Genomic DNA, 27898 nt, shown 5'->3' with positions numbered 1-27898 from the left:
TAATCTTCTGCTAGAATTCTCCCAAAGGAACCTCTTTGCTCACTGATGGGAAAAGGGGGGGGTGTTTGCCATTTTAACTTAGAACACATATTTTCATCATTTAATCATTTTGCTGGTGGGAATAAATTGAAAGTTATCCAGCTGGATGCGTCACTTACAAGAACATTACTGAGTAACAAAAGATTTATTCAAATATTTAATTGGAAGGAAATACATCTGGAATAACTTTTATTGGAATTCATATAAAAAGGAAAGTAAATCCATTAGAATTAATATCATAAACAGTTGGCTTTATCTGGAACCAGAAATGTTAATGAAATGGAGCCCAAAAGTCCTAACCACTTTTCCTTGCAAAAAGCCAGTCATTTTTTAATTTATATGCCAATTACACTTTATTACTTTAGGTTGAGCTTTGTTTTCAGCAAATATTTTAGAGCGAAGTCACTCGAATTACCTAATTAGTTTCCTTTCTCCTCTTGTCTTCAAACACCAAGCAAAAAGAAAGTTGTAGGGGGCATCTACCTCCTTCAGGATGCTTCAGAAATCCTGCTATGACCGGTGAGTCAGCAGGAAGTCACTGGGTTGGGGCTACTAGTAACTACGGGAATTAAGAGACATCTAGTTTCCTTCTTAGATGTCAACATAGATCCCATTGATCAAATAATCCAGTCTCGAATAACGTCTCCTGCGGAGGGATTCTGAGAACATTCTACCCAAAAGGACAAGGCCTATGGCTAGGAACAGAACCCCAAAGAGCAGGGTTCCGATGAGGAGCCATTTTTCAAATGGAAGGCCATGTTGACTTTCTGGAATACTGTTCAGGGAGGAACCACCGGGTCTGGCCTTCTCATTTTCCTGGGAAGCAGTTTTATTTGGAGCAGAAGAAACCACATCTGACAAAAGCAGCATAGCTGCAGATGAATCCACAGTTGACAGAGAAAGTGTAATGGGGTTACTCTGGGCATCCTCTGTGTTTGAAGTGAGGCTGGAAATTTCTCGAAAGGGCACCGTTTCTGCGGGGCTTTTCCAGTCTATGGGCGCCCCAGAGATGGCGTTTGAAACGGCTGCTGTAGTTATGCTAGCTTTGGGTATAACCACTGCATGGGTCAAAACGGTAGACAAGAGGGTTGTGGGGGGCTGCAACTTGCCCGGGGTTAGGGCTGGAGCTGAGGTGGCCATCTCTGGTTCAGAAGTCACAGAAAGTATCACGGGAACATTGGTGGTAGGGGGCAATGCAGGCTTTGGGGGGGTAGAGGTGATACGCTGAGAAGCAATGGTCATCATCGTAGGGAGCGTTGTCACATGTTCAGGTAGGAGACGAGCTATTTTTTGCTCTGAGGAAAACTGTGAACTCTGTGAATGGCCTTTTTCTTTAGAAACAGGGAACAGTTTACTTGCTTGACCAATCTTGAATAGTTTCTCCGAGTGATCTGAGGATCCAAACTGCTGAGAAAATGCATCTCTCCAGAAACTATCGGTGGGCTTTGAATACCCTGTGGGGGTGGGAGTGATTCCCTGTGAAGACTGGCCATGGATAAGAGAATCTTCTTGGGTTAACGCTGGGCTTGGCGAGTTCGTTCTGGCCAAAGCTGGAAAATCTGAAAAATGTAAAGAAAAATAAAAGGAGACTTAAATATTTCCATGCGAACGCAGGTTAAAAAAAGACAAACATATCAGCTTGTTCAGTAAATCCCCAAACTGTTGAAACTTGACATTTCGTAGAAACTTGCGCAAAATGGAAAAATACAAATTGCTAAATCCGAATCTGGTGACACTGCCTCTCTACCAGATGCTGTGGTTTATTTCTAGAGTGATGGGACAGAGGAGAAATGTGTGGAGGAGGACCAGGCAAATTAAGGAAGAGGTGGGAGGAGCAGAACAAAGGAGCTAAGAGGAGCTCGGGAGGTTTAGGAATGTGGGGACACATGGGGGGGCTGAGGCCAGGGAAGAGAGCCGGGCCAGGGGGACACCGCAGGAACTGGCAGAGAGAAGTCTCCCTGGGAAACCAGCAATCACCAAGGAGAGACTTCACAGCAAGGGCGGCCCGCAGACAAGAACAGTAATAGAGGCCTGGGGCAAAGAGGAGCAGAGGCAGAACCGGGGACATTGGCCTGACACAAGGAGGATTCCTGTGGGCCGGGAGGGATGGTATGGTCTCCTCCCAGGGCAGAGAAGCCAAGGCAGCAGCCGAAGGCTGGTGACATTTTCCAATTAAAAAAAAAAAAAAGGTTTTGGCACCACACTCAGGGGAGGAAAGCGATCTGGGAGATTTAATTTTGACTCTCAGAGATTACCATTTCAGAGCCAATATCTTAAATCGGAGGACAACGGAACCAATATTTGAAATTACGATGGCCACAGGGCTGTGATAAAGAGCAGAAAATCACACAGTTCTGAGGGCTGCTGGGGAGGAACCAGCCTCAGATCCTCCTCAGGGGTAAGAGAAATTTTAGAACTGTGCTCTTAGTCTCACACGCCATTCATCACAGCTCCACCCGGAAAGGCTTTTTGGAGCCATGGGAGCAGGGAATGATCATTTGAATTTCTCTGTGTCACTCTGCTACTTGGCTGGTCATTTCACTTAGATTTGAACTGCGGCAAACACAAGGAAGGAAGAAAAGGAATTTCTTAGCATTCATCAGTTCATTCTTCCCTGTTCGCTTTCCCCTTTTCTTCTTCGATTCCTCCCAATGCCGGTTTCTGAACCAGACCCTACTCTCCTCTCTGCTAACAACCAGATCCAGAGGCAACTTGAGATTTATAATATCTTTGACTGGTCTGTAAGCTTCACACGCCAAAGAGGTCCTTCAAAACTGTCACTTGTCAGGGCGCCTGTGGGTTAAGGTGGCTCAGTTGGTTAAGCGGCTGACTTTTGACTTTGGCTCAGGTTATGATCCCAGGGTCGTGAGACAGCCCAACATCAGGCTCTGTGTGGAGACTGCCTGAGAGTCTCTTTCCCTCGCCCTCTGCCCCACCCCCTGCCTGCCCACATAAGCATAAATAAATAAAATCTTAAAAAAGAACTGTTACTTACTTGTCCATCTAGGACAGGGGTCAGCAAATTATGACCCGAGGGCCAAATCTGGCTTGCCACTTCTCTTTGTATGGCTTATGAGCTAAGATCTACATTTTTAAACAGCTGACAAAAATCAAACAGGATACTATTTTGTGACACATGACAATTACATAAAATTCCAATCTCAGTGTCGCAAATAAAGTTTTATTGGCATGTAACGGTGCCCATTAGTTTAGACATTGGCTGTGGGTACTCTGTACTACAAAGACATAGGTGAGTAACAACAGATTGTATATGGCCCATAAATCCTAAAACACTGGCCTAGGAAGCCTAAAGTACTTATCCTTTTGCCCTCAAAAGACAACGTTTGTGGACACCTGCTCTAGGATATAGTACTTTAATCCAAAATAGAATTTGGAGGATTGAAATGCCTCTCTCCTCCAACAATGCTGAAGGAAAGAGTTTCTGCTGCAGGATATACCACACTGATAGACACAACAACACTATGAGAGAAACTGCATCTATATTTTTAGGTAGTATCAGATATTTTTTAAAAAAGAACAGGACTCAACATAGTTCATTTCTTTTTTTAAAAAAGATTTTACTTATTTATTTATTTGAGAGAAAGAGAGAGCACGAGCAGGGGGAGCAGCATAGGGAGAGGGAGAAGCAGATAGCAGGAAGCCTAATGTGGGGTTCAATCCCACGGTCACGCCCTAAGACAAAGGCAGAGGCTTAACTGACCGAGCCACCCAGGTGCCCCAACATATCTCATTTTAAAGTTCCAAAAAAAGACTAGTTAACTCAATGCTCTGTGATGTGTAGGAACTCAGAACTTAAACAAAGCCATTGACAAAAAATGACCAAAACAGCTGCTTTCTTTCTCAAGAGTGCAAGCCCATAAAGAAAGCAGGGCTAGGGCTAGTCCCATTTCTTGATAAGATTCATCTATTGGCAAAGATCCTAGAACCACCCAGGGATCCTCAACACCTGCTCTGTTTACCTCACCCACTGATGTTTGCCATCGGGGTGTAGTGGTTTTTCTCGCTCATGCAGAGATGAGCCAGAGGGGACTGAGAAACAGCCCTGGGCCCTCAATCCTTCTTCTGAGTTTCACTCTCAAGGGACTTTACAAACTAAAAACTTGGGGACTGACTATTCCTTGGAAACCAGCTGAGCAAACAAACTCCCAATTTATTCTCTCTCTGAATTCCCCCCTTCTAGTCCTTAGTAAATGGGACATACCATGAAGCTGAAAGAAAATTTAATAATGCCAAGTTGCAATGGTTTAATAGCATGGACAGAGTACGCTGTCATCTTTCAAACTTTTGGTCTTTAAATATTAGCCAATCAGTTATAGGAACTAGAGTTCATGAGGAAACAAACCACCAATCAGATATCTATTTAATTTCACTCTAAACAGGAAGCAGATAGTTTATTTTTATGGGGAATCTTAATCCATCAACATGGGCAGATTCGTAAATAGAATTACAAGTTTAATTTGTAAACATCCTGTAGATTAAAAAGTCAACAACACTCTAATGTCCAAGGTTGGTGCCACTTTGCTCTGAGATGTCAATCAACCTGCTCTGGGCTGGTGTCACCCCCTGGTGGCTTCCACAGGCACTGTTAGATTCCAATTCCAATTTATTACCTTCATACTCTTTCCTGAAAAGGTTTATACTCATGCCAAGTTCCCTTTTCTCCCGTTTCCACTGAAGAGAATCTTTACCACACACTCCCTTTTACACATGCACTACAAAAGCAACAATATTACAAAGTATTATGAAAATTATAAAACAAATTCAACTATAATTTTTGTCATTATGTCCCAACGACTATTAACATGTTTGTATATCTTAAAGTTAAATTTTTTTCAGGTTTTTATCTGAAATTGTGTTTATTTACATACCTTAAACTTATTTTGTTTTAAATTTTACTTATTTATTTGACAAAGAGAGAACACAAGCAGGGGGAACAGCAGAGGGAGAGGGAGAAGCAGGCTCCCCACTAAATAGGAAGCCTGGTGTGGGCTTGATCCCAGGATGCTGGGATCATGACCTAAGCCAAAGGCAGATGCTTAACCGACTGAGCCACACAGGCATCCCCTTCAAACTTATTTTTTAATATCTGCCATCACATTCTTTTAAGTAGATCCATCATATTTTACACCCAACAGTTCTCTGGCAATTGGATATGTATGTTACTTCTATTTTTCACTCTTTAAACTAATTATATAATAAACAGCTTCAAATCAATAGCTTTTTCTTGTTTTGTTGTTGTGTCTTTAGATTATATGGAAGTTGAATTACTGGAGGAAATTACCTATAATTTCTTTAACACTGTGCTTTGGGGTGCCTAGGTGGCTCAGTGGGTTAAAGCCTCTGCCTTAGGCTCAGGTCATGATCCCAGCATCCTGGGATCAAGCCCCAAAACAGGCTCTCTGCTCGGCAGGGAGCCTGCTTCCCTCTCTCTCTCTCTCTGCCTGCCTCTCTGCCTACTTGTGATCTCTGTCTGTCAAACAAATGAATAAAGTCTTAAAAAAAAAAAAAACCACTGTGCTTTAATGACAAAATAGAAGACAGACATAAGGAAACACACAGATAATGGAAGAAGGAACAGAATGAAGAGGTAGTGAGAAGGGATAAGAGAGACAGAACATTATGGTCCAGCTTCCATATGATGGGAGTTCCAGAAGGAGAAGAACAAATGTTCCAATTAGTGTCTTGAGCCCCAAACTCTTTGAAAATTAAGACTTGGATATCCATCTCTGGCTTAATACCACTCCTGATTGTCTAATGCAATGGTCGAGGTGGCCAAAGGGAACAGCAAGAAGTATCACCACCACCCCATAAGCCCCAGTTTTTTAGCCAAGGAGATATATATATATATGTATACATATACATATACATATACATACACACACACACACACACACACACACACACACACACAGAGGCACGAAGTGAAGGAGCCATACACATCAGGGACAGCCACTCTGGGAAGGGGGCAGGACAAGACACTGTCCGTGTAAAGGAAGGTCTTGAGTGTTTTGAGAAGCCTCATTTGTTCTATGCCTTATGTTTCTAAAGATCATAATTTTATATTGTACATGATTTCATGTTACTGTATATACAATGTACCACTTTAACTCTTTGTAAGAATACAGCTCAGTGACACTGAGTATATTCACCTTGTCTGCAACTGTCACCCTCACCCATTTCCAGAACTTTCTTCATCTTGCAAAACTGAAACTTTGTACCTTGTGCAAGTTTTCTTATACTTGGGTTTATATCATTACTTAGGAAGATTCACAAAAATAATTTGTGATTTACATTCCTGCTTAAAGGAATGTTTGATACATCTGGCTCATTATCCAAAACTCAGACACAGGCTTACCCAGGGGACAAGGCAGAGTCTGTGCCCAGGCCCCCCTGGTAGTTCATTCCCCAAAGTACCTCACACATAATACAGTCAAGAGAGAACCTTTGAGGGGGTGCCTGGGTGGCTCAGCATTTAAGCAGCTGACTCTTGATTTTGGTTCAGGTCATGCTCTCAGGGTCCTGAAATGGAGCCCCATGTTGGGTTCCACACTCAGAACAGCGTCTGCTTGTCTCTCTTCTGCTCCTCCTCTTGTTTTCTCTCTCTCTCTCAAATAAATGAATAAAATCTTAAAAGAGAGAGAGAGAGAGAAAACCCTTGTTTACACTCCCAACCCTAAAACCAGTGTCCTCAAACCTTCCCCAGCTCAGTAGATGGTGCCAACATCCATGTAGACAGTCAAGCTAAGACTCAACTCTGATGCTTCGCTCTTTCCCATCGTCACACCCCAACCCACACCATCAGCAAGTCCTGTCAGCTCTACCTCTGAAATGGGCACATATTTACTTCTCTTTATGTCCTCTGCCACCTCTCTGGTCCACAGTGCCATGGTCTCTCACTTGGATCTTGCCTGCTGCCCCTCCCACCCTGTCTTCCCACTCCCCCTCTTGCTCCTTGTCCATCCCCAGTAGAACAGTCCCAGTGAGTTTTGAGATATCACCTTGAAAACACCATCCTACATTCCGGCTCAAAATCTCCCAATGGCTTCCTGTTGCAGACCTAAAATAAGAACTTCCTCCCCTGGCTTTCAAAGCTTTATGTGATCTCCCTGCTTTTCAGACTTCTTGCATATCTCTCTTTGTATGGTTCACTATGAGTCAGCCAGCTGGGACTGAAGTGTTTGTTCTTCAAACACTCCAAAACTATTCTGCCTTAGGATACTGGAATGGGCCACTTCCTCTGCCTGAAGTTCTTCCCAGATCTCACATCTGACTTCGTCCTGTGCAGATCTCAGTGGAGGGGTTACAGATGGGGTTCACAGATGCTTCCTCTGATCACCTAATCAAGATGGTCCACTCAGTGATCATCTATTACATTGTCTTTGCTCACCCGCATAGCACTTGTGACTCTATTTTTCTTGATTACTTATTTATCATGGTCCTTGTCTCTCTCCTAAAATATAAGTGCTCAAGGTAAGGACCTTGTTTTTCCTTTTTAGTGTTATATTTTTGTGTCCTTAGAGTGGAATAATGTTTGGCACCTGGACAATGCTAAGCAACATTTGTTGTTCATTAAGTAGATGAACAAATAGAATATTATTTATAGCCAAGGGTGTCATGACAAAAACTTTTTCTAAAACTTAAATCAAAGGAAACTTGATACTGAAAGCATCTCATCCTGAAAAACTAACAAGCCAAAATCTCACCAAGACATATCTGAATAATTCTATTATTTGTAGTTGTTTATTTTCTGTATTCTGAACAATATGTTTAATATGGAGACCATATTTCCAATGCCTTGTACAGAATCTGGCCCATGGTGGCTGCTCAGTAAATACTTCTTGAGTGAACTTCCCTCCAGGTCTGGATAATAAAATCCAGTGTGTTGGATTTCAGCCATTGTTATTATGAAATGATCAGAACTTAAAGACAAACATACTGGAATTTTGCACTCACATAGGTCTTAATTAACTCTTTGAAAACAGTCTCTCTGGGCCCTGGAGACCTTATTCCAGTGTTGTTTACATTGTTCTCAAGAGGTGTTTCAAAATGTTGTCATGAAAGGTCTGTGTGCCCTTTATCTCAGGAAGGTAAAAACAAAAGCTACACAACACAAAATATTATCATTTGGAGATCTTTCATTGGAAAAAAGATGTTTGATTTAATAAACTGAACTTTAAATCATGAGAATTTTCCAGTGTGCCTATTTACAACCACTTTTGGCAGTTTCACTTAGACTCTTGTAGAAAATCTTTCACATGAACCACATCCTTAAATAATTCCGATCACCAAGATAGAGAACAATGTTATTCTTACCTCTAATTATCCTGTAACTCATAAGTCCCTTTGCTGGTTTCAGCGGACAAGCTTCCTCGCTGGGACAGAAAAAAAGGTAGCAGTTGGGTTGTCTAGCTGTTTTTCGAGTGTCGAAGATCATCAAGTTACATGCTTTGTCTCCTGCAATGAAAGGCTTCCTAAGCATTATACTGAAACAGGATATTTTGAAGAGCAGGCAATGATTTATTCTGCAATCCAACACAAACACCTTCGTTCAGTGTTCACTTGCTGGCTGACCGCTGACTCATTTCCTCTTCCTTAGTCACATAAAGCAATTTGTAAAGACCTTGGGTTTAAATATCAGAATTAAGGTAATTCTGGCGAAACCAATTTTAAATAGTACGTTTAATTCTTTTTTTAAAAAATAGTACATTTAATTCTTTAGATAAGACTTCCATTTGCTAAAATATCCATTGAAACATCCACAGAAATACTGACTTCCCAATCTTTACACAACCCACAACTGAGTTGGGACTTCAAATCAGAAATGGGGCGCCTGGGTGGCTCAGTGGGTTAAGCCACTGCCTTCGGCTCAGGTCATGATCTCAGGGTCCTGGGATCTAGTCCCGCATCGGGCTCTCTGCTCAGCAGGGAGCCTGCTTCCCTCTCTCTCTCTGCCTGCCTCTCCATCTATTTGTGATTTCTCTCTGTCAAATAAATAAATAAAATCTTTAAAAAAAAAAAAAAAAAAAATCAGAAATGGATCTAACCTGTCTACGGCCATACCACCCTGAACGCGCCCAATCTCATCTGATCTCAGAAGCTAAGCAGGGTCGGGCCTGGTTAGTACTTGGATGGGAGAAATGGATCTAACCTAATGATTTCTTGTATCTCTTATATCCTGAAGGCAGGCACCTATCTCAGACACCTCTGAAGCCATGAGTCCGGCTTTCTTGGGTAGAATTACTAAAGTCAGCATCAATCTCTCATGCTTCCTTCCACAAAGAATCTGAGTAGCATATGAAATACAGAGCCTATTTTTTTTACTTTTACCAGTATCATCCTTCTTTTGATTTTTTTTTTCTTTACATTTCTACTCTTCCTTATTTCTGCTTTTCTATTTTCCTTCCTTTCCAGCTTTTCACCCTTAGCTTTTATTTCTGGCTTCTTTTTCTCTTCTTCTGCCCAATAGAAGTTATTCTTTCTATTCATCATGGCCTAGGGTTGGCTTTGGCCTCAATCTAGTACAGTCTCACTTCTTGGCCTATGATCCCTGAGGGATCAGTATACCCCTGGTCAGGATGAAGGTTAAGAAGCATGTAGGCAGGCACCTGGGTGACTCAGTGGATTAAGCCGCTGCCTTCGGCTCAGGTCATGATCTCAGGGTCCTGAGATCGAGTCCTGCATCGGGCTCTCCACTCAGCGGGGAGTCTGCTTCCTCCTCTCTCTCTCTCTCTGCCTGCCTCTCTGCCTACTTGTGATCTCTCTCTGTCAAATAAATAAATAAAATCTTAAAAAAAAAAAAAAGAAGCATGTAGGCTAATTATTAAAAATGCATGCTCTTTCTCACCATACACACAAATGCATACGCACACACATAACCATGTGTTAACTAACCTTGTTCTGGTAATCATTTTGTAATACATACATGCATCAAATCATCACACTCTGTATCTTTAGTTGACACAATGTTACATGCCCAATATATCTCAGTAAAGTTGGAAAAGCAGAAACCCTGCGTAACCTAGCCATCAGCACCACGTCTTCAAATCAGACAATGGTTAGGATCAACCTTGACTTCCACATTTGGAAATAAGACTCAGTGAGCTTCTGTGGGGGATCTGATCATGTCCACTCTCCATTACCCAGGCAATAAGAGATATACTTTAGCTTTTCCTTTCTCAGCAATGGGATAATTCTGCAATACCATTTTTTGGGGGCCACATAGGTAAAGGGGAAGGTCCATAAGCCCCCCAAGTTGTATGCAAAATCTTATGTCCTTTGTCCTTACGAGCATTTTTCCAGAGTCTGTGGCTACCAGCAAATTGTCAAAGTGCTTTTTTGAATCCTAAGCAGCTAAAGACCATTGCTCAATAAATGAGGAAAAGGGGCGCCTGGGTGGCTCAGAGGGTTGAGCCTCTGCCTTTGGCTCAGGTCATGATCTCAGGGTCCTGGGATCAAGCCCCACATTGGGCTCTCTGCTCAGCGGGGAGCCTGCTTCTCCCTCTCTCTGCCTACTTGTGATTTCTGTCAAATAAATAAATTAATTAAATAAATGAGGAAAAAGCCTAAAATCCGTTAAATGTGACCCACAATTACCTCTGCTTACAGTAAAGCAGTAACAGTAAATTTCCTTGTACAATAAGGCAGCAAACCTGCATTTCTTACTCAACACCCCCTATGGAACTGAAAAGCAACGCAAGGTTTCCTGTGTTCCAGCAGACACCCACCCGCAGTCCTGTTTGCAGATGATTTTCTATTTCATATAAGTGTTGACAGCATGTAAAGAAAAACTGGAAATTTAAATTAAATCTCTGTATTTTCCATAAATTGGTCTATAAAGCATGTTCAAAGGCACACTGCCGAGATTTTTATACGTGAATTCATTGATGACTGAATTCAATTACGTGGGTTCTTTGGTGACTGAATTCAATCTCCAGCCTCTCTTTTTTTACTTGGTGGGGGCGGTATGGGGCTGAAAGTTCCAAACTTCTAAACAAGGTTTGGTCTCTCTGGTGACTGATACCCATCCTGAAGCTATCTAGGGAGCCACTAAGAGTCACCTCATTAGCACAAACTCAGGTGTGGTTGAAAGGGGCTTAGAATGAAGAACAAAAGAAGCTCCTCTTCAGGAATTGTGAGGTTTTTAGGAGCTCTGTGCCAGGAACCAAGAACAAAGATTATATGGATATATTTCTTTCTATACCACACCCATTATATAAAGAAAAGACACTAAAGACATAACAGAAAACACATGGTTGGGTTGGCTAGTAAGCGAGGTTAAGGACCATCAGTCCAGCATCCACTAGCTCTTCTAGGGTTCTTGATGGCGAGACCTCATGCATCTTTTTCATTGTTTTGTCTCCAACACCTAGGAAGACACTTGGAGCTCAATAAATTGTGTGTGGCTTTTGTTGTTGTTTGTTCATTTATTTTTCATTTAGGGAGTTCAAACAGGATTGTAAACACCTGAGAAATGATCATTGTTTCAATGTTTCTTTTTCAAGTCATAGGTCTGACACTTGAAATATGCAAATGTATGGTTCAAACCTATGGGCCTCAGTTTCCTTCTGTGTCATGTGAAGCTGTTAGATCAAACAGCTTCCCATGTCCCTTAAGGATTTTTGTTTCTAAGACATTGGAAACATACCTATTACAACATAACACCAGTGGTTTTCAGCCTTTTTTCTAACCAAACACCTGGGTGACAGACATACACACTCATCAGAAACTTTGCCTCAGCTTAGGGGAAGGGAGGACATACTTGTGGAACATTCTCCCAGTGATTTTGTTACTCACCTCTCTACCCCACTCAAAATCACTAGTATAATCTATGTAGCCACATCAACCAGCTACCTGTGTCACTAAATACTTGGAACAAAGAGCTGCCAAGAGACTATTACTTACCTGTTATGTTTTTTGTTGAACAGCAAGAATTAATGCAGTCTTCCTGAGTTAATGTATGTATGGGTTCATTGCCTCTAATTCCCTTAGAAAGAGATGACTGGATGTCAATGACAACATCTTCTAGACTCTTGGTAGGGCAGTTCTGACTGGTGGACAGCCTTAGTGTCAGGAAACAAATTATTACACAAGTGTAAGTCAAGCTCCATTTGTCCCTAAAGAACATTTTAAATTTCAGTTTAGTCTTAGTCTTCAAAGGTCAAGGACAATTCTTCCTCTGGTCTGAGTTTGCTTCAAGAAGATTATACAGATCATGGAATTTCTCTCTAGAACAAAAATAGAACATCAGCAATGAGTTTTGTTTCTTTTAATAAATCTAGCAAAGATACAGTTCATTTCCTTCTAGTCAATATAAATTCTGGATGTATAAAACAGAAATAAACAAGCATTTTTTTTTTAATTTTTCACTTTTAATAGATCAAGACAATCTTTCATTAAAAACCTGGAAGACAAACCATGAGAGATTGTGGACTCTGAGAAACAAACTGAGGGTTTGGGAGGGGAGAAGGGTGGGGGGTTAGGTGAGCCTGGTGGTGGGTATTAAAGAGGGCATGTACTGCATGGAATACTGGGTGTGGTGCATAAACAATGAATCTTGGAACACTAAAAACAAATTAAATTAAATTAAATTAAATTTTTAAGAAAACTTGGTAAAGAGGGGCACTTGGGTGGCTCAGTTGGTTGATCATCTAACTCTTGATTTCAGCTCAGGTCATGATATCAAGGTCATGGGATCAAGCCCAGAGTCAGGCTCAACACTCAGCAGGGAGTCTGCTTGAGATATTCTCTCCCTAACCCTCTGCCCCTGCCCCCTGTGCACTCTCTCTCTCTAAAATAAATAAATAAATCTTAGGGGAAAAAAACTTGGTAAAGAATTAATTAGCACAAACACATATACTATTCCATCAATGCTTAAAGGCTGAGCAGTGTCTATGATGGAAGAGGTATAAACAGAAGGCCTGCCCCAAAGTTCTAGAATCCTTTCTCTTCTTGCTTCTTCCAACCAGGAGAGAGGACACAAAATTTCTAGTCACTGATAAAGCAGTGATCATACACTTGAGCATGGTTTCTTTCTTGCTAATAACAACTTGCATTTTCATATCACCTACTAGGTGGTAGGCAAAGTGCTGTGAGATGTAAATATATTGTCCTATTTAATCCTTATTCTAGTTCTGCAAAAGAAGCTATTATCTTCCTCATTTATAAATGAGGAAACTAGGGCTGCCTTTCTTGTTGCTGCCTCTCCTTAGATATCAAATCAGAGACAGGTAACTCTAATAATTTAATTCTAATAGTTAGCTGGTCCTTAGAGGGAACTCCTTCATTTCCAGAATACAAATTGCTCACTGAATGATAGTCTAGAGCAGAATTACTGCTCCTTTGGCAAGTCTGGGTGCCTCAGTTAGTTAAGGAACCAATTCTTTTTTTCTTTTTTAAATATTTTATTTATTTATTTGACAGAGAGAAATCACAAGTAGACAGAGAGGTAGGCAGAGAGAGAGAGAGAGAGAAGCAGGCTCCCTGCTGAGCAGAGAGCCTGATGTGGGACTCGATCCCAGGACCCCGAGATCATGACCTGAGCTGAAGGCAGCGGCTTAACCCACTGAGCCACCCAGGAGCCCCAAGGAACCAATTCTTTTTTCCACTCGGGTCATGATCTCAGAGTTGTGAGACTGAGCCTCATGTCAGGCTCCACGGAGCCTGCTTGGGATTCTCTCTCTCCTTCTCCCTCTTCCCCTCTCTCCTGCTCATACACACACATACATTCTCTCTCTTAAAAAAAAAAAAATCCTACTTCTTGAATCTTCTTCTTCCTCCCTCACCCCCCTCCTTCTTCTCTTGCTTCTTTTTTGGTCATGAACCCAAACCATTCAATAGTCTGCTAAAGCTCAGAAGCTTAGGATCTTTTCTGAGAAACATGTTGTGAAAGGCAAACTGGAAATGTGATTATATATGACTATATAAGGATATTATTATATATGACTATATAAGGAAGCCAGTTATATTAAGTATAGTTATTAAAGTAGTTTTTAAGATGTGCCTACAAAACCCTGATGTAGAAGAGCAAGAAAATTCCAAATAATCGGAGAAATGTTCCATGTTCATCAACATTAAGATATCCATTATTCCCAACATGATCTATAGATTCAGTGCAATCCCAATAAAATTCCCAGCAAGTTATTCTGTGGATCTCAACAATTTTAAAGTTTTGATTTAAAAAAAAGATTTATTTATTTATTTGAGAGAGAGAGCACATGTTGGGGGAGTGGGTAGAGGGAGAAGGAGAGAGATAATTGCAAATAGGCTCCCTGCTGAGCATAGAGCTGGACACAGGGCTCAGTCTCATGACCCTGAAATCAAGAGTCAGACACTTAACCAACTGAGCCACCCAGGAGTGACTTAAAGTTTTGATTTTAAAGTTTACATGAGAATCCAGAAAAGCCCAGAATGGCCAACACAATACTGAAGAACAAAGTTGGAGAACTCACACTACCTAACTTCAATACTTAGTATAAAATTACAGTAATCAAGACGATGTGGTTCTGCCAAAAGAATTAAAAAAAAAAAAAAAAAAAAACCAGAACAACAGAACAGAATTATAAGCCCAGAAATAGACCCACACAAATTCAGTCAACTGATCTCTAACAGAAGAGCAAAGGCAATTCAATGGAGAAAGGAGAGCCTTCTCAAAAATGGTGCTAGAATAATCCATATGCAAAAAAAAAAAAAAAATCTAGACACAAACCTTCCATCATTTATAAAAATCAACTTAAAATGGATCATAGACCTAAATATAAAATGCAAAACTATGAAACTCCTAGAGGGGCACCTGGCTGACTCGGTAGAGTATGTGCCTCTTGACCTTGGGGTTATGAGTTTGAGTCTCGTGTTGCATGTAGAGATTACTTAAAAATAAAATCTAAAAAAAATCCCCAAACCTCCTAGAATACGACATAGGAGAAAATCTTAGTGAACTTAGATTAAGTAATGAGTTTTTAGATACAATACCTAAAGCACAATCCATGAAAGAAAAAAATTGATAGGTTGGATTTCATTAAAATGAAAACATCTGCTCTGCCCAAGACATTAGGATAATAAAAAGATAAGACTCAGACTTGGAGAAATACTTGAAAAACACCTATCTGGTAAAGGACTAGTATCTAGAATGTACAAGGAACTCTTAAAAATCAGAAAACAACCTGATTAAAAGTGGGCAAAGTATCAAAAACAGACCAAAGGAGATAGATGACAAATAGGCATATGAAAAGATGCTCAAGGGGTGCCTGGGTGGCTCAGTGGGTTAAGCCACTGCCTTCGGCTCAGGTCATGATCTCAGGGTCCTGGGATCAAGTCCCGAATCGGGCTCTCTGCTCAGCAGGGAGCCTGCTTCCCTCTCTTTCTCTCTCTCTGCCTGCCTCGCCGTCTACTTGTGATCTCTCTCTGTCAAATAAATAAATAAAATCTTTAAAAAAAAAAAAAGAAAGAAAAGATGCTCAACATCATAGGCATTAGGAAGCTGCAAATTAAAAACAAGAATGAGACACCACTATACACCTATTAGAATTACAAAAATCCAGAAAACCAACAATACCAAATCCTACCAAAATCTACATACAAATGTTTATAGTTAACTTTATACATCTTTGCCCAAAACTGGAAACAACTGAGATGTTCCTTCAATAAGTAAAGGGATAAACAAAATGTGGTATATCCATACAGTAGACTATTATTCAGTAGTAAAAAAGAAATGAGCTACCAAGCCATAAAAGGACACAGAGGAAACATGATTGCATATCACCAAGTGAAAAAAGTCAGACTGAAATGTATGACTCTTTGTCAATTATATGACATTCTGGAAAAGGGAGGACTATACCAACAGTAAAAATGTTAGTGGTTGCTAGGGAGAGGCAGGGAGGGATGAACAGGTAGAGCACAGGGGATTTTTAGAATAGTGAGGCTATTCTATATGATACTGTAATGGTTGTTACAGGTCTTTACATTTGTCAAAACCCATATAACTGTGTAACACAAAGAGTGATCCCCAATATTGGGGGCAGCTCCCTGGCTCAGTTGAGGGAGCATGCAACTCTTGCTCTTGGGGTTGGAAGTTTGAGCTTGACATTGGGTGTAAAGATAACTTAAAAATAAAATAAAAAAAAAGAATTAGAGTGATCTCTAATATAAACAAACAGACATTAGTTTAAAAAATAGTTAAAAAGCAAAACAAACATACATATATTATCCATATACAGTAACAGTACAAGTCCAATACTTTCCTTGCTATCATGTCCAGCTTTTATAAGCAGTCAAATAATAAGTTACATTTATGTTTCTCATCTGTCAATCTCTATGCTAAGCACTTTATATGTGTCATGTCACTTAATCCTTACAAAAATCCTGATGAGATGGAGTCCCAATCCTTATGAGATAAAAATTTCATTTATATGAAAAATTCATAATATTTATATGAAAAATGAAAAATGCATAACATTTTCAGGGGTGCCTGGATGCCTCAGTTGCTTCAGAGGCTCCCATCAGTTCAGGTCATGATCCCAGGATCCTAGGATTGAGCCCCACATTGGGGAGCCTGTCTCTCCCACTCCCTTCTCCCCCCCAAGATGCTCTCTCCAATAAATAAAATCTTTAAAGAAAAAATTAGTTGCACAGCAAAGGAAACAGTTAACAAAACCAAAAGACAACTGACAGAACGGGGGAAGATATTTGCCAACAACATATTTTAAATAAAGAGCTAGTATCCAAAATCTATAAAGAACTTATCAAACTCAACACCCAAAGAACAAATAATCCAATCAAGAAATGGGCAGAAGACATGAACAGACATTTCTGCAAAGAAGACATCCAGATGGTCAACAGACACATGGAAAAGTGCTCCACATCACTCGGCATCAGGGAAATACAAATCAAAACCACAATGAGATACCACCTCACATCAGTCAGAATGGCTAAAATTAATAAGTCAGGGAATGACAGATGCTGGCAAGGATGTGGAGAAAGGGGAACCCTCCTACACTGTTGGTGGGAATGCAAGCTGGTGCAGCCACTCTGGAAAACAGCATGGAGGTTCCTCAAAATGTTGAAAATAGAACTGCCCTATGACCCAGCAATTGCACTACTGGGTATTTACCCTAAAGATACAAATGTAGTGATCCAAAGGGGCATATGCACCTGAATGGTTATAGCAGCAATGTCCACAATAGCCAAACTATGGAAAGAACCTAGATATCCATCAACAGATGAATGGATAAAGAAGACGTGGGAGATACATATATATAGAGAGATCTATATATATATACAATGGAATACTATGCAGACATCAAAAGAAATGAAATCTTGCCATTTGTGACAACATGGACAGAACTAGAGGGTATTATGCTTAGTGAAATAAGTCAATCAGAGAAGGACAATTATCATATGATCTCCCTGATATGAGGAAGTTGAGAGTCAAAGTGGGGGGCTTGAGGAGTAGGGAAGGAAAAAATGAAACAAGATGGGAGCGGGAGGGAGACAAACCATAAGACTCTTAATCTCACAAAACAAACTGAGGGTTGCTGAGGGGAGGGGGGTAAGGAGAGGGTTGTTGGGTTATGGACATTGGGGAAGGTATGTGCTATTGTGTGAGTGCTGTGAAGTATAAACCTGGTGATTCACAGACCTATACCTCTGGGGCTAATAATACATTATTTGTTAATAAAAAATAAAAAGATTTAAAAAAATTTTTAAAATTAGTCCCATTTTCAGTCAAAATAGAAACAATTGTGGGATATTTGTGTTTCTTTATTAACCTATTGAATAACAAGTGGTGTATCTAATAACTGCCATAATTTTGAAGATTTTATTTATGTATTTATTTCATATATAGAGAGAGAGTTGGGGGAAGAGCAGAGAGAAAGGGACAAGCAGACTCCTCGCTGAGTTCGGAGCCCCAATGGGCTTGATCTTACAAGCTTGAGATCATGACCTAAGCTGAAATCGAGAGTTAGAGGCCCGACAGACTGAACCAGCCAGGCGCTCCTAATAACTGCCATAATTTTAAAGGATTGTTGAATGTCCATGATACTGGAGATTTGGATAATAAGTAATATGATATGAAAACACCTGGGATTCCTGCTGGTGGCAAATTACAGCCGCCTCTAACTCTACCTTGGCTTTTGACTACTTGCCTCTTAGAGGACATGTTACATTTCAGTTAGAGGCTACTAAAATCCTAAATGTTCCCACTGAAGTTCTCAGACTTTCTGAATATTACCCATGGCTTCTCCAGGTTAAAAATCCTGACACAAGTTATCTTTTTAGGCTGTCATATTTCCCAGATCTCTTTTCTAGCCCTCGAGAAAACCAAACAGGAACGAAAGAGGAAAACCAGACCAATACTTCACTTTGAATGGATTCTGACGGAATCTCTCCCGGAATTCTTGCCCAGAAGCCGGAACTGTGCGAGGGGATCGAGGGGATCGAGTAGGAGCTGCGCTTTCTGTAGGCGGCACCTTTTTAACGCCTGGACTGCAAGAAGTCCTGAAGAGTTTAACTCGATAAAGATGCTCAACAACTATTAGGTAACGTAATTCTTCTAATCATTTTTCCTTAGGCCTTAAAGGTCCACAGTCAAGTTGAATTCTATTGAAAGATAGGGGAAAATGGATACAGGTGGGAGCGAGAGGAGGCACCTGTATTTAACGCCTGCTTACTATCCTCACTAAAACGCGCTTGTACACATCTGTGCCAAATACTGGGAATCATTTCCTTCCCCTCCCTTTGAGGAAATGCATGTCCCCTTACTGAGCATTCTTCTGCCTCTCCTGATGACGACGCGGAACCAGTGCCATTTATGACAGATGCTGCTGCGCGAGACTGGAGAGTCCCCTCTGCGGGTCCACAGCCCCACGGTCACTCCCGCCAGCCTTTCCTCGCCCCAGCCCGAGTCTGGGCGCTCCCGGAGCGCTAGAGCGGAGCGCCTGGAAAGCAGGGGGCTCGCTCTCAGCGGTGGCGGTCCGCCTGGAGGGGAAGGCGGCGACGCCGTTACCTGGCAGCTACAGGCCCCTGGGGTCCCTGTGTCCTACCCGGGTGAGGACAGTCCCCCGCGCTGCGGGCAGAGAGCGGCAGGTCCGCGCGGTCTCGGCGAGGGCGGCAGGGATGCTTCGCAGCTCCTGCCCGGCCGCGGCTTGTGTGCTTAGCCAGTTCCTGCTTCCGTTGCTGCGGCCGAAAGTTAGCCGGGGAAGGGGGGTGGGGAGGGCACAGTCCTGCCCTGCAACCCGGAGCTACTTCCCGGCCACTCGGAGCGCGGTCCCCCGGGAGCCCCTCCTTGCGGTGGCTCCAGGCACCCGGCGATCGCGCTGAGCTCGGGACCCAGGCGGCAGCTGCCCCTCACCCCCTGCCCCTCAGCTGCGTCTTGCGGAGAGGGGGATGGGGAGCGTGGCCGCGACCCGCGGTGGTGTCCGCAGGTTTGCAGCTGCCTCAGCTCGTTCCGGAGGCCACCGAACGCGCGATCTCACCAGAGGAAAGTCAAACAGGACAAAACGTGTGCACTGCAGGATGCCTGTCCCCGCTGTGTCCTGGTCTAGTTCCCCTTCCCAGAGCCACCTCCGAGCGCAGTTTCTCCACTTCGGAGTTAGCAGGGCTTTCTGTCTGGGGCCTGATTATGGGAACTGTATCGATCATTTCAGGCATGGAGGGTCCTCAATGAGAGTTGGCAGTTCTCTAGTTAAATATCCTGCAAGTCAGGCCTCAGCGAAGGCATCCGGATTCCGCCCGGATTTACTGTTTATAGGTATAGATAACAATGAAAATAATGGTGCCTGCTATCGTTACTAAAACGTATCCCCTGGCATATAGCATAGTACCTGGTATGTGATAGGTGCTCAATAAATATTTAACTAAAATGTATTTGTTGAGTGAATGAATGGAAGGGAACTGCTAGGGCATAGGTTGTAGAAGTTATGTTTCTAAATCCATGCTCACTCACGCGACCTCCGTGTAAGTGCAAACAGATGCAACTTTACCAAACCACAGTCAATTAACTTGCAGAAGATTCAAACTTTGGACATCTCTACCTGGCCGGTGGGAAGAGCTTGCAAACCTAAAGCACTAAGCCATTGTAACTTACTATTCTAGAGCTGACACATCCATTCTGGTTTTAACCAATAGCTGTTAGGAGGCATATGTTGAATAAGAATACATGTGAACAAAGGTCCTTTGTATGAAACAGAACTCTACCAGTTGTATCCAGAGGGTGACCTGCTCTTGAATTACAACAATGTTGCAAATACTTGGTTTTAAACCCTTACCATGGGCTCCTGGTGGCTCAGCTGGTTAGGCTTCTGAGCCCTTCTGCTCAGGTCATGATCTCAGGGGCCTGGGATCCACCCATCATCTGACTCCCTTCTCAGCAGGGAGCCTTCTTCCTCTCCCTCTGCTGCTCCCCCTGCTTGTGCTCTCTAGCTCTTTGTCAAATAAATAAATAAAATCTTTTTTAAAAAGTTACCAAAGTAAACTTCAGTGATTTCCCATTGGAGTAATTTTCCTATTGCAGCAAAAAACTGATGTAAACAATACATTTTATCTTTGCAGAGGATATACTTGAGGGTGTGGTAGGGAAAGGTCATATTGCTTTGTAGTCCTTCATAGGACAGTCCCTCCTAGTCACTAAGCAGACTTTTCGTTCTCTTAGAAGTTTCAGATTTAGGGTTTTAAACAATGAACCTGTTATCCTTGTAGTGACATATTGGTTTTTCAGTTATGACCATGAACAGAGGACACTGATGAAAATAAAGATTAAAGAGAATTTTTCTGCTGGTATGAACTAGGTGTTTAAGTTAGAATTAAATCTCTTTTCATCTCATGGCCTGAAAAGATTCTTGGTTCTCTTCTCTTGATACCTTAGAAGTCCCATTTAGGTGGAGGCAGATTTTTTAAAAACACTTTATTCAGAAAACATGTATTAAAGTGCAGGGGAAATTAAAGATCCATAAGATATTGGAGCTACCTCCAAGATGCTTATAGGGGGAAGATTTTATTTATTGTGTAAAGAATAAATATAACGATAGAAGATGCTAAGGAGGCTCAAAAGAGGGGTGTATAATCTGGACCTCTGGGAGGAAATGAAAAATTTAACCTTTTTTTTTTTAAAGACTTTATTTATTTTTAGAGCAGTTTTAGATTCACAGTAAAATTGAGAGGAAGGTTCCCATATACTTCTTGCCCCCATACATGCACAGCCTTTCCCATTAACAATATCCTCCACCAGAGAGGTACATTTCTTGCAACTGATGACCCTCTACTGACACATCAGAACTACATAAAGTCCACAGTTTACCTTATGTTTTTAGTGTATAACACTCTATGGATTTGGACAAATGTGTAAGGATGTATGTCCACTACTATAGGATCATACAAAGTATTTTCTTGTTTTTCTTTACATTTTATTTATTCATTAGAGAGAGAGAGACAGTGGGAAATAAAGATAGAGAGAGCGAGCCTCAGCAGCAGGGAGAGGCAGAGCTGAGCTAGGATGTAGGGTTCAGTGTGGCTTGGGCTCTATCCCAGGACCTGGAGATCATGACCTGAGCTGAAGGCAGACACTTAAGTATCTCAGCCACCCACGTGCCACCCTCCGCCAAAGTACTTTCATTGCCCTAACTGTCCTCTGTGCCCTCCCTATTCATCCCTCCCCCACCACAACCCCTGGCAATCACTGTTCTTTTCATTGCCATAGTTTTACCTTTTCCAGATGTCATGTGGTTGGAATCATACAGTATGTAGCCTTTTCAGATTGGCTTCTTTCACTTCGTAAGATGCATTTAGGTTTCCTCCATGTCTTCTCATGGCTTATTAGCTCATTTTTTTTTTTTTAAGCACTGAATAATATTTCATTGTCTGGATGTACTAGTTTGTTTATCCATTCACATACTGAAAGACATCTTGGTTGCTTCCAAGTTTTGGCAATGGTGAATAAAGCTGCTATAAACAACCAATGTAGGTTTTGTGTGGACTTGAATTTGCAGCCACAAGTTAACCTTGAAGGCTGAAGTTCAGTTAGCTAGAGGGAGAGAAAAAGGCTGAATATTCCAGACAGAGAAAATGGTGTGAATATTCAGGGAATTTTATCCTGACTGGCATGAAGTTTCCCTGTGTACATAGAGGAATAGAGAGAGTCGGGGGTCAGAGCAAGAAGGTTCTCATATGCCAAATTTTGAACTTTATCTTGAAGCGATGGGAAGTTATTGAAGGGGCAGTGGCAGGTCCAGAGACTTTATTAATATTCTAAAAATTCTGTCTGCCAGCCACATGTAGGATGGACTGAAGGAGGTGAAGCCAGAGGCCTTCTGCTTTCCAAGAAATGGGAAAAGTAAGGAGGACCTGAACAGGGTGTGGAGGTTAGAAGAGAAATTAAGGAGAGAGGTTCTTCAGACTTGTGACTGGTTGGTTGTGGTAGTAGGGGTAAGCAGATTTAAGGTGTGGGAGACTAGGTGGCTGGAGTGCCGGGCAATATAGAGAAATGGGGAGAGGAGCGAGTCTGGAATGGAGAGATGCATAATAAGTTTCAGAAAATTTGATTCCTGCTTTCATGACTTATTAGCTTGTGACCAAGAATAAATTCCTAAACCTCCACGTAAAATCAAGAAAGTGTAATCTACTTTATAGGCTTGGCATATAGGGCCAATATTATTGATGAAATGTGTAAGTTTTTGGGTTTGTGAGCGAACAGCCAAGAAAGAATTCTTGAGAACTTTTTGGTGCAAAAAGGTAATTTTATTATAGCACAGGGACAGGGCCCATAGACAGAAAGAGCTGCACTGGGATTGTAAGGAGTGACTGACTATAAATATCTTTTTTTTTTTTTTAAGTTAATGGGGGGTTAGGGATAGCTAAGTCTCTAAGGAATTTGGGAGCAAAGCCTTCAGGACCTGAGGGAGCTAGCTGCTGTTAAGATAAGGTTACCTTTAGTCTTTAATAAAACATAAATATTAAGGCAGCCGTGGTTTCCTCTGCATGTTTCAGGTATCTATCAGTGGGCCGTAAGGACATTTAAGTTAAGCTACATTTCTCTTGCTTTTGTTTCCTTCATCATTATGAAAGTGCTTTATAAACCCAAAAAGACGGTTCAATAGTATATATAAAATCACATGTTCATGTGGAAATGACTTTAAAGGTGCTGTAAGGAATCATTTCTATGTCTTCTACATCTAAAGCCCCTGCAGCAGAATCCTAATTATAAATGTCCAGTTAATCTTCTCACTACCAGACTGTTAGCTTTCTGAGGATAGGGACTAGGTCTTGTTGGATCATTCATTCCTAGCCTCTAGCAAATATCTGGCATGTTCTAGACTATCAGTAAATGTTGACTCAAGGAATGACATCATTTTGTATTTCTATATCCTTCTCTGATAACAGCTTTACTGAGATATAGTTCACATACCATACAATTCACCTAATTAAATTGTACAATTCAGGGGCACCTGGATGGCTCAGTTGGTTAAGCATCCGCCTTCAGCCATTAGCTCAAGTCATGATCTCAGGGTCCTAGAATGGGGAGCCCCATTCCTACTCAGCAGGGAGTCTGCTTCTCCCTCTCCTTCTGCCCCTCCCCTCTGCTTGTGCCCACACTCTCTCTCTCTGATAAATAAAATCTTTAAAAAAATTGTACAATTCAGTCATTTTTAATATATTTGCAATGGCTGTACCATCATCACCACAATAAATTTTGAACATTTTTACCACTCCCAGAAAGAAACCCCTAACCCACAACAGTTATTCCCTCTTTCCCCCTCCACACCCCTCCTCCTCAGCTTTAGGCAACCACTAATCTATTTTTGTGTCCTATAGTGCCTCTTCTGGATATTTCATATAAATGCAATCTATAATAGATCATCTTTTGTAATGGGCTCTATTCCAATAGAATAATGCTTTTAAGGTTTATCCCTGTTGTAGCATGTTTTAGTACATCCTTCCTTGGTGGCAAATGATATTCTATTATATGAATATACCACATTTTATTTATCTTCTCAGTGGAAAAAAAAATGGTGATATAGGAGATCTCAGCCTCCATCCCCACAAAAAGATCAAAAAACAGTTGATCACAAACAAAAAAGACAGTTATCCACAAACAAAAATAGCTCCGGGAGAGTTCTGGAGCCCACTTAAGAAACATCAGCAATACAGTACAACAACAACAACAACAACAACAACAAAAAGCCCTTGAGAATAATGACACATGAGGAGGAGGAAGATAGCTTCATTTTGACTGTGTCATCCCATCCTCCAAACCAGTATTGCTCAGCATCAAGAGGAAACCTCCCATTTAGAAGGAACTCTCCTTGCCAGGATAGGGAGAGCAGAGTGGGTGACCAGTTCCCCCAGACATTCAGGAGAGTGCGCAAAGGCTCTGCCTCAGTCTCACCCCACTGGCAAAGCTGAGACATATAGACTATTATAGACACTGCTAGGAACAAGGTCTTCCTTGGTGCCATGCAGTGGGAGAAATCATGGTTCACAGTGACCCGCTCTGCAGCCAAGCCAAACAGCTTTTACCCCTAAAGACACCAATAGCCAAGTACAATTGCCATGGATCCCTTGCAGATCTCACCAGCTTTTGTCTCACAGGCATTCATATTCACTGACATCAGCCACCTGAGTCCCTCCCTGCTCCCTCCTACCCTCAGCCCAGGCCAGAAACCACAGTGGCAGCCAGCCTAGGCTTCTGCAGCTGTGCAAGTGCAAGACACCAGTCTAGAACTCCATGGCTGATTCCACTGTGTGTGTGCACTCAGGGCTAGTCCCTCCAGCTGTACACTTGCACACCACCTGCCTGATATCTATAACCAGCCTCCACTGCAGTGTCCATGCCGGAAGGGAGACTGCAACCATAGGAAAGCACAGTGGTGGCTAGGGCCTTTGCAGCTGCTTGTGGGTCTGCATCACTGTGCTTACCTACAGCTGGACCCTCTAGCTGTGCACCTGCTTAGCCCTAGCCCTACCCTTGGTCATTGGTCTCTACTGCCATGTACCTGACAAGATCTAGCAGCCGTGCTATAGTGCATACTGACAGCCCAAGTCCCTGCAGCTGCCAGTGAGCATGGAGTTGACACTGGCCTTGCTGTCTGCTCTGGCTTCCACCACTCCATGTATGTCTGCTGGTGGCCCCCCACAGCCAAGTGCATATCACCACACACTATCACAGGCCCCTTTAGCTACCAGCCCAAGGTTCCTAGCTGCTGGACTGAAAGGTGCTGCTTGAGGACCCCAACAGCCCTTGTAGACACTGCAGACCCCCTGCAGTGCTCACCACATGGTCTTCAGTGCTGTAGACCCCAGTGGCCTAAGCCAAAGAGACATCATGCTCTTGTCCTTCCTTTGAGAGCTGCCACACAACCTGACACTTGGTGTTGTGTACCACTAGACCCAGGATCATGGCATGCTCTTAGCAAGCCCCCACCCACAGGTGAAAGTCTTCCTCTATCAAAGTTGGTTCATAAAGTTCATAAAGACTGCTTCTTTAGATGTGTAGACACCTATCCAAGGCTGCAGGGATCATGAAGAATCAAAGATACATGACTCTAGCAAAGGAATACAAAAAACTTCCAGTCCCAAGAAATGGGGAGCCAGGAACTGTCCAACAAAGAATTCAAAATGACTGTTATAAAGATGCTGAGAGCAAGAGAATATGAACGGACAATTTAATAGTATCAGAACAATAATACAAGAACAAAATGAGAATCTCAACTATGATACAGAAAACAAAACAAACAAACAAGCAAAAAAACAAATCCTGAAGCTGAAAAATACAATGATTCAATCAAAAATTTTAATATAGAGCTGCAAGAGATTAGTTGACCAAACAGAAGAAGGAGTCAATGAACTAGAAGACAGATCAATTAAAATCACCTAATGAGAGGAGCAAAAAATTAAAAAGAATGAAAAGGAATGAAGAAAGTCCCTATGGTACTTACTGGGCCCCATCAAGAAAAACAATGTACATATCACTGGAGTCACAGAAAGAGATAAGAGAAGGAAGGAGAAGAAAGCTTACGTAAAGAAATAATGGCTGAGACCCTCCCAAACCTGGGGAGAAATTTAGATATCCAAGATTTTGAGGCTAATAGGTCAACCTAAAATTTCAATCCAAACAATCTTTTCTAAGACATGTTATAATTAAAACTGTCTAAAATCAAAGACAAAGATAATTTTTAAAGCAGAAAGAGAAACAAATTTTCTTTCATGTAAGGGAACCCCTATAAGGTGATGAGCAGATTTCTCTACAAAGACCTTGTAGGCCAGGAGAGAATAGGATGACATATTTGTTCATTCTCCAGTTGAGAATGTTTACAATGTTCAGTTTAGAATAGAATGTTCATCCAATAGAAAGCATATAAAAACATCATCACATCAGTATGGATTAGGGCATGGAATACAATATAAATTCACTTTGAGGTGGAAAAGGTGGAACAAGAAACAGAACATGTGTTGTACTCCCCTTTTCCCTCCTCTCTTGCCCACCCCCAAAGATGGCAGCCCTGGGAGAGGAACCAGGGGCTCTCCAAGAAGGAATGGTCCCATCAGCCTGGTGGTTTATGTAAGCCTCAAGACTATAGTCAAACACCACCTCTTAGGAGCCTACGTGATCTCTCAGGCAGTATTTGGTTCTTTCTTCATATTCCCACCAAATATAGAATTTACATTCATTTGTAATTTTCTCATAGCTTTGCAATGGTGAGTAAAGGAAAGGGCATGAGTTTGAAATCAGACAATCCTAAATCCCATTTCCACCCTTGACTACCTGGTGACCATGAGGAAGTTACCTGTTTTTGGGCCTCAGGGTTGCTTTGAAGAGTAAATAAGGTTACAAAATGTCTATGATATTATAAAGTAGAAGGGACTTAACCATACAGTTCACTTGGCATTCCTTCTGAGATTATATTTATAAATAGGACATTTATGTTAGGCCATTTGCTTGAAATTTCATGAGAGAAATAATATAAAATGGGTTACAAAGTTCTGAGAATCCCAGAGACACCCAGTTCCTTGGTGGCACTGCATTGCTAGGACTCTACCCTTGATCTGCCCAAACTGGAAGTTTCCATTTTATTTTGAATATACTCTATCCTCACCTTTGCTGGTTTTGGAATGGCTTGTGGATAATTGTAAATGTCCCCAGAAAGTGCTCTGGGGCATCCACTTTCCTCTGAGGGCCCACACACATCCTACCATGTGAATCGGCATTTTCTATTTCTTCATTTTCTCTCCCTTCCAGCCCCGTCTATATTTTTTGTATGCGGCCCACTGCCATACTCCTAGGTTCTGGAGCTGAAACAGAAGCTTTGCATGCAGACAGTTGGGGATTCTAGACCTATCTAGCACCTCTTTCTCTTTCTGTAAAGAGGGTTTAAAATTCTGTAATATGGGCACCGGGGTGGCTCAGTAGGGTTAAGCCTCTGCCTTAGGCTCAGGTCAAGGATCTCAGGGTCCTGGGATCGGGCCCCACATCCGGCCCTCTGCTTAGTGAGGAACCTACCCTCCCCACCCCCGCCACCTGCCTCTCTGCCTACTTGTGATTTCTGTCAAATAAATAAATAAAATCTCTTTAAAAAATAAAAAATAAGGTAAAATTCTGCAATATTTACGAATACTGATTCATTAGGTTGTACACCTGAAGCTAATAAAATGTTAAGTCAATTATATCTCCACAAAACAAAACAACCCCCCTCCCCACGTTTTATAAAGTTCTAACCATAAAGTGCCAACTTATGGGTGATGCTTAAAGGGGACACATCACTAACTAGCAAAGGACTTACTCTTTTGGGCGATTCTGGCTTTGAGACGGTCTGGCCCTTTAATGTTGCTCGCCCTAGTCACCCTACCCGCCCTC

General features: G+C 41.8%; 1 protein-coding gene across 5 annotated transcripts; it reads right to left on the bottom strand.

Moving 5' to 3' along the window:
* Positions 1 to 183: 183 nt before the first annotated feature.
* Positions 184 to 27882, bottom strand: MANSC1 (MANSC domain containing 1). Of its 5 annotated transcripts, XM_045072913.1 has the most exons (5): positions 19098 to 19197; positions 18417 to 18654; positions 11962 to 12284; positions 8374 to 8514; positions 184 to 1598 (listed from the first exon to the last, which is right to left on the bottom strand). In XM_045072913.1, the coding sequence occupies exons 3-5, from the start codon at positions 12182 to 12184 to the stop codon at positions 631 to 633; spliced, it is 1332 nt and encodes a 443-aa protein (XP_044928848.1). In that variant the 5' UTR covers positions 12185 to 12284; positions 18417 to 18654; positions 19098 to 19197; the 3' UTR covers positions 184 to 630. The 5 variants fall into 5 exon arrangements, with proteins under 5 accessions (XP_044928848.1, XP_004755892.1, XP_004755888.1 ...); XM_004755835.3 differs by lacking the exons at positions 18417 to 18654; positions 19098 to 19197 and adding an exon at positions 27825 to 27882; XM_004755831.3 differs by lacking the exon at positions 18417 to 18654 and having other exon boundaries at positions 19098 to 19234.
* Between the last annotated feature and the right edge of the window lie 16 nt (positions 27883 to 27898).

The sequence above is a fragment of the Mustela putorius genome, unplaced genomic scaffold, assembly GCF_011764305.1.
Source record: "Mustela putorius furo isolate JIRA1106 unplaced genomic scaffold, ASM1176430v1.1 tig00537227_pilon_pilon_pilon, whole genome shotgun sequence".
Classification (NCBI taxonomy): domain Eukaryota; kingdom Metazoa; phylum Chordata; class Mammalia; order Carnivora; family Mustelidae; genus Mustela; species Mustela putorius.
Note: the sequence above shows the minus strand (reverse complement) of the source record. Positions and strands in the feature narration are given on the sequence as shown.